The 7,574-nt window shown below is 48.7% G+C and overlaps 1 protein-coding gene across 2 annotated transcripts in view; it reads left to right on the forward strand.

Annotated features, from left to right (window-relative positions):
• Tamm41 (TAM41 mitochondrial translocator assembly and maintenance homolog) overlaps window positions 1–2,268 on the forward strand; it is a 31,820-nt gene extending 29,552 nt beyond the window's left edge. For both annotated transcript variants that reach the window (XM_028753598.1, XM_028753597.1), the window contains exon 8: window positions 2,132–2,268. In XM_028753598.1, coding sequence (XP_028609431.1) covers window positions 2,132–2,208 — 77 coding nt within the window. In that variant the 3' untranslated portion in view covers window positions 2,209–2,268. The remainder of the gene's footprint in view (window positions 1–2,131) is intronic.
• Window positions 2,269–7,574: the final 5,306 nt, after the last annotated feature.

Consider the following 7,574-nt stretch of genomic DNA (forward strand, 5'->3'; position numbering starts at 1 on the left):
CCTCTCTCCCTCCCTCCCTCCTCTGTTCCAGTAGGGTCTCTGTAGCTGAGGCTGCTGTGATCTCAGTTCTCTGGCTTTGGTCTCTGGGTTCTAGGGTCGTAGGTGTCCACTGCAACACCCAGCTATGTCTAACCTCGGATGAGCTTTTCCCTGTGGACAGGTTAGTTGGAGGCTTCCTGACTTTGTTCTCGTAGCTGTGGATATAGAATAGTGGCAGGCCCCACCTTAGAGTGTGTGCTGAGGAAGTTCACCCGCTAACGGCCCCTTCTCCTTGATAGTTTTCTTTCTGAACTGACTATGTGGTTTTGATGGATTTCTTTTCCTCCTTGCCCCTGTCTTCCCCCTTCCATGCTAAGCACATACTCAGAGCTCCAGCAGCTCCTGGTCCCCAGTGCTGTTGGATGTGGTAATACAAACAACTCCTGCCCTGCGGTTGCACTCTGGCTCCTCCACAGAGCCTTCACGGGGCTTTCCACTTCCCCGAGTCGGGTCCACCCACCTGTCCCCCGGCGCCTTGCAGCCTTTGCTGTCCTTTGAAGAACACTTTGATTCAATTTTATGAAGTTGTTGGCTGAAATATTTTAAACCTTTGGTGAAATTAATTGTTCTTAACCTGTGCAAGTGAAAACCCAATGGGATGGAGCCACTCAGAGTGGTATGGGTGTGGCAGAGCCCATGGACATCTAACCTGGAAGTGCGCATAAGCAGTCATTTCCTGGTGTTCTTTGTAGCAGTCCCCTGCTGCAGGCTTTCTGACCACTAAAGGAAGGAGCGTGTTCAGTCAAGGGAGGCTTCTAATGCTCTAAGCAGCTAAAGGAGGCACCCAGGGCCTCTCAGCCATGTTCAGTATTTACCTGACAATCTCAGAGGAGCTTGTCACTAAGCTTTTGGAAGAGGAGTCAGCCTCCAGCCATGACTCAGCACCCCGGGCATGCTGTGCTGAGTCTTGCATGTGCCTGGCTTCTGCTCGGCCTTCTGGTTGGTTCGGCTGGAATTTGAAACAGCACCTTATGTAATGATCTTCCAGCCTTATTGTTCAGGTGGGTGAGTCTGACCAGAGTCATTGCTTCAGGGAGAAAATTAAGAGGGGTGGAGGCAGTGAAAACCCAGAGTTTCTCAAGGAGATCATGTCAAGCTGAGAGCACTCATCCAGACACATCTGCTAATGATTTTGGGAACCCTGCCTTTCTCCCCGTCACGGCCTGCAGTAGCCATAGATTCTGAGCAGGTGAGGCAGCTTCCAAGTAACAGGGCCAGGTAGTTTAAAAGATCACTCCCTGGAATGAGTCCTCCCACCTCGTCAGCATGTTCACCAAGCCACAGCCAGGAGCATACATTCCAACCAGAGCACAGAGCACGGCAGGCGCACAGCTCAAAGAGAAAAAGTCCTCAGCTCCTCAGCACACCCTAAAGCACCAACTGGAGAACACTGGCTCCTCATTTATCCCTTGGTGTGTTTCCCATAAGCCTCAGAGAGCCTCTTCTCTGCGGTCTTGTAGTTGGGATAAAGTCAGAGGCCTATAAGGGCCAGCCTTCACTCTGCCACTTCAGAGGACTCAGCTGAGCACCTACTGTGTGCTGCTGGGTACCAGATACTGCACAAGGTGAAAGGAATGCTTGGTGACTAGAACAAGGTCCCTGTCCTGGGGTTGCTGACAGTCTAGGCAGAGACAAGAGAATCAGCTACAAGCACGGAATAGTGGGGTAAACGCTATTCAAGACGCGAGCACCAGGCACGAGAGCAGCCTGGCATGTGCAGTTGGAATAGCATCTGCTCTAGGCAGACAGCTGGCATGTGTGGGACACAGGGCAGCAGCGACTGTGATGCAGGTACTGTAGAGAGGGAGCACCAGGAGGCTCCTCCCTTCTATAGAGAGAGAGCACCAGGAGGCTCCTCCCTGCTAAAAGATCTGGGAAGCTCAGTGGCTGCCAGAACATCCACAATTCAAAAGACTTTTTCAATCCCAGGAATCCTAGTCATGTGAGCAGCATGGTACTGGACAGCAGGGGACAGCTCAGAGTCTCTAGAGCCCCTCAGTCAGCCCACCGGAGCCCCAAGCCAAAGACAAGCCTCTGGTCAGACTCCACTGACCAGGACTGACTTCTCATCCATGTTTTTTTTCTCTTGCAGGTGTGAAGAAGTCTGTGATTTATAGTTCACGGAAACTGAACAAAATGTGGAAAGGGTGGATGAGAGAAGCGTCCTGATTTAACTGATGTTGTGTTATGTGTAGATTATGAATAAATTGCTCCGTGCTTTTTCACAGAGTTGCTGTTATTGTGGCTGCCTGCTTGAAATTGAAGAGACCAAGATACACGTCATGCTTGGTCGGCTTTGGTTTGGTTTGGTTTTTCAGTCTTTGTTAGACAGGGTCTGACTTTGTAGCCCTGCCTGGCCTCAAACTCACAGAGATCCTCCTGCCTCCTGAAGCTGGGATTAAAAGGTGTGAGCCACGAGCTGTGCTTTTTTTTTTTTTTAAATTCATTGTCAGACACTAACTCAGGTGCAACTCAGCACATAAGAGGGTTTTGCCTCCCAAGAAAAGCCCTCTAGGAACAGAGTTGTGAGTGCGTTTATGATCCATGTTAGACAAGAGGTTCTGACTTTGAGGACACACAGAGCTGGGCATGACAGGTGCCACTGTGCTTTTGAACTTGTAGCCTGGAAAGTCTACAAGGTGCATAAGCTGGGCTCTCTTCTAACACCCCACTCCCCGTCTGCTTGCTGAGGTTTTTGGGTTTGTTTTTGTATTTTCAGTTTGTGGTTTGGTTTGGTTTGGGGTTTCTGTTTTGTTTTGGCCTGTTTTAATGAAAGTGTGTAGCAGACTGACTTTTGGGTGCAGAGCCCAAGACGACCCTTTGCAGATTCTACCCAGCTGTACTGAGACATGTGTACACACCAAGAACCCAGCAACACGGGACAGCCTGGTTGACCCTGCTTTCTTCTCCTCTCTCTGCTCTTTGTTGTGTTAGCTCCTGGCTGGCTCCACTCACTGCCATCGGCCATCTTCTTCTTTCTCTCTTTCTTTCTTTCTTTCTTTCTTTCTTTCTTTCTTTCTTTCTTTCTTTCTTTCTTCTTCTTTTTTTTTTTAGATTTATTTATTTATGTATATGAGTACACCATTACTCTCTTCAGACACACCAGAAGAGGGCATCAGACCTCATTACAGATGGTTGTGAGCCACCGTGTAGTTGCTGGGAATTGAACTCAGGACCTCAGTGTTCTTTTTTTTTTTCTTTTTTTTTTTTTGGTTTTTCGAGACAGGGTTTCTCTGTGTAGTCCTGGCTGTCCTGGAACTCACTCTGTAGATCAGGCTGGCCTCGAACTCAGAAATCTGCCTGCCTCTGCCTCCCAAGTGCTGGGATTAAAGGCGTGCGCCACCACCGCCCAGCTGCAGTCTCAACCACTGAGCCATCTCTCCAGCCCCACCATCGTCTTCTTGTATCATGTAATCAAAGATCTTCTCCCCTCACCCCCAGATCTGATATGACCCCTGCTATTTATAAGACACAGAGAGAACTAACTCATATCCAATAAAGCCTTTCTGTTCCATGGTAAGTTCTGTGTAAAGCAGTTACCCGGTGCAGCTTGGGACATCAGGTTCACTTTTTCAGATGTAGAATCAGGTCTCCTGAGAGGAAGCTGTAGCCTGGGGTCATGACACAGCTGAGTGACAGCTTGGATGTCAGCCCTCCTCACCTCTGGTCTTCTGTCCCCTGCCTGTTCTCATACAACCTGCAGCTTTTACAAGTCATGAGCACGTGTGCCTTCCTTTCCTCCTGCGCTGGGTTCTTGCCTGTCCCTCTGTGCACCCCTAGCAGCAGATCTGTGTCTAAGTTAGGATTCACTAGATATGTAGCAGGAATATGGGATGAAAAATGAGACGTAGTGTGAGGAAAATGTCCGGGTAGGAAGTCTGAAAGAGAGAGGGCTGGCTTTCCTCCAGTCCCCACAATCCTCTGTGTGTTGGCACTACTATGAATACTGGCCAAAGGATGGAGCCAGCTTGGTTGGCTCATACTTGAGCTGCTCACCTTCCACAGGAGGCAACGTCCTCCCAGGCTCGGCTGGTGGAACCGGAGGAGCCTCCTAAATGTGAACGAGGAGGAAGGACACCAGGAAACAGTTATGTCATCCACCACACTGTCTTATGTGTTCCATCAAACCTCAGGCTTTGTAGCCTTGTCCTCTATCCTCCTCAGCACTGTTCCCATCGCTCAATACTTCAGGACTGACCCTTCGTTCTGATGTGCATTCTGACAACATAGGTCTTCTGCCTTAGAGTTCATCTCCTTGCACCCTAAATTAGCAGCCTTGTGGCATATACTTAGTGCCCTAGGTTGGCTTCCTATTGCTGAGATAGAAGACCGTGACCAAAACCAACTTGGGGAGGAAAAGGTTTATTGCAGCTTGTAATCCATCATCCAGGAAAGCCAGGACAGGAACTGGAGACAGGAACTGAAGCAGAGGCCCTGGAGAAGTGCTGCATCCTGTATGGCTCCTGTGGCTTATGCAGCCTGATTTCTTATAGCACCCAGCACCCCATGCTCAAAGGTGGCACTACCCATAGAAGGATAGGCTCTCCCATATCATCAGTCAGGAAAACATCCTGCAGACTTGCCTACAGGCCAATCTGGTGGAGGCATTTTCTCATCTGAGGTTTTTTTTTTCCCCAGAGACCTTGGCTTGTGTCAAGTTGAAAGAATTATCCAGCACACTAAGACTTTAGGCAAGTTATTTGGTCTCTGTGAATAGTGTTTCCCCCTGCGGAATAGGAATGATGTTACTGTTCCTTCAGGTGATCTGTCACGCAGGTTTGTGCTGTAAGCCCAGAATTTTCTTCCATTCAATGGTGGTCACTGCCATCGTGTTCTTGTAACATGTCATCAGAGATCCCCCACCCCACCCCCCATCGAATATGACCCCTGCTGTTTATAAGACACAGAGACAACCTCCCTCAGGCTAGTCAGCGTCCTCCATTTTAGTTCTGTTGATCTTCTACCCCATATCCGATAAAGCCTTTCTGTTCCATGGTAAGTTCTGTGCAAAGCAGCTACTTGGCGAAGCTTGGGACATCAGGTTCATTTTTCAGATGTGGAATCAGGTCTCCTGAGAGGAAGCTGTAGCCTGGGGTCATGACACAGCTGAGTGACAGCTTGGATGTCAGCCCTCCTCACCTCTGGTCTTCTGTCCCCTGCCTGTTCTCATACAACCTGCAGCTTTTACAAGTCATGAGCACGTGCGCCTTCCTTTCCTCCTGCGCTGGGTTCTTGCCTGTCCCTCTGTGCACCCCTAGCAGCAGATCTGTGTCTAAGTTAGGATTCACTAGATATGTAGCAGGAATATGGGATGAAAAATGAGATGTAGTGTGAGGAAAATGTCCGGGTAGGAAGTCCCTTCTCAACCTGAAACAGGTCCAGCTTTGCCCTTCCCAGCTGTGTCCTGGGTGTTCAATCTGGGCCACCCCAGTTTGGGTGTCCATAATATTATCACCGGCATATCAATCTGCCCAGGTTGGTGTCAGAATTAAATGTGATGGCATCTGTAAAGCTCCTAGCATGCCTCATAGCACACAGTAGATCTACAGGTGTCTGTTAATGTATTTAGATGGTGATTTTCTGTAATCTAACCACAGATAAAACCAGATTTTATCTGTCAGAGTCTTGTCAAGAAAGGGAAAATTTCTTAGGTGTATTGAATAGAGTTTAATACTAGTTCTCAAACATTGGAACAGCTAGTAAACAAAAGAGAGGGTACTTCTGAGAAGGAAAGAGATGACACGCAGAAGGCTGGGGGCCTGCTGGTACCCCTGTGTTAGAACCTACAGGCTCATGCCTGCTGCTGTGTTGCCAGAGTTACTGCCAGTAGTGGTTTCAAGAATTAGAATGTGAGCTGGCTTTAGTGACTTACTTCTAACAGAATACAGCAAACAAGATGTTAATGTGATCTCAGAGACCAGATCCTAAATATCAGCCTGGCTTCCTCGGCTCTCCAGACACCTACTCCTAGAACCAAATGGCCACACACCACCATTTAAAGGGCCAAATGTGTTTGGTCTGACAGGTAAATGAGTAGGCAAAGCTTTGTGGTACTCCAGCCTGGCCTCTCTGCCTAACTAGGCCCAGCCAACTCCTTGGTTGGCTGAGTACGAAAGCGAATATTGTTCAGAGTAGTTTGCTTGAGACCTGAATGCCAGGTTAGACAAAGAGGACAATGTCCTTCTACTGCCAGATGCCACTTGGCAGCCACCAAGGCTGCCGCAGCCGCCATGGGAGTCAGGCCAGGCTCCTCTCTCTTCCTCCTACCTCATCTCCCACACTGCATCCCCAGTGGGCAAAACCTGATGGAAAGCTGGCTGCTGAGAGCCTGAGGAGCGGAGTTTGCAGGGCCTGATCCCAGCAGAGCAGAACAGAGTGGAGAGGATGGGTATGAAGCGGGCTTACCAGGTAGCACCTAGTGCAGCCCTCCTGGCTTCACTCAGCATCTGCTGTGCCCTGCATTCCACATGGAGACATCTGTCCAGCAACAGCTGCATCCAACAGCTTCAAACAAGAAGCAACCGCCAAGGAAAATGTACTCAAGCTGGCCAAAAGGAACAGACATGTAGTCCTTAAAGCTATCCCACCCGCTCTGGTGATGGTGACCCTCTAAAATTACAACCCTAGAAGGATACTGCTGCTTCTGGTGGCCAACCTCCACACTCACTGTAGAGAAGAGCAGGTGAAAAACAAGCACTTTCATGAGTGCGTTTCTTCATTCTGCATCTGTGTTCCTGCCATCCTCAGCCTGTGCTTCAGTGGGACAGGGTCCTTGGTCTGTGGGAGGGACCCTAGCCCTCAGACTGAAGAGCTGTCCTTTGTAGTCTGGCCACTAAACTCGCTATCAGAAACTACTGTTGAGCAGTGGGCCTGATGTGTGCTTAGGATTCAAAGCATTGCTCATGTTAACCCTCACCCTATAAGACAGGTGCTGTTTTATTCTAATAACAATGGTGGAACTAATACTCAGCTCTTAAGTAATTCGCACTCAGAGCCACTCAGTCACATGATAGACTGGGCTCAGAGCCATCTCCATTGAATGGTGTGATTCCAGTTGGTGCCTTAGCTGCCGTGTACCTTGGTTGAGCAAGCAGAAGGACTCCGAACAGTGTGAACTTTTGGTGTTAACTTCTACAAGGTACCATCTTCTTAAGAATTCAGATCCTTTACTTCCTCCACTAAAGAAACTGTTGCCCTCATTTCTGGTAGAATTCTCTAAAACACTGCTTCAGAAGTTACAAAGCCATTGCAAGTAGTCTGTGTCCCAAAAGATCATATCTTTCCATGTTGATCCTGTGGATGGATCGACTCTGGTTAGGAAGCACTGCCCTGAGTTTGGTTCCCAGCGCAAACGTGATACCTCACAACCTTCTGTAACTCCAGTTCTGGGAGATCCAACGCCCTATTCTGGCCTCTGCAGGAACTGTACATGTGTGTGTATATACACACAGGAAAAATAATTTTTAGAAGATTTATTTTTAAATGTGTGTGTGTGTAGTGTGTGGATTCCTGGGGAGGCCAGTGGTGTTGGATCC

The sequence above is a fragment of the Grammomys surdaster genome, unplaced genomic scaffold (assembly GCF_004785775.1).
Source record: "Grammomys surdaster isolate TR1022 unplaced genomic scaffold, NIH_TR_1.0 125950, whole genome shotgun sequence".
In the NCBI taxonomy this organism is placed as follows: Eukaryota; Metazoa; Chordata; class Mammalia; order Rodentia; family Muridae; genus Grammomys; species Grammomys surdaster.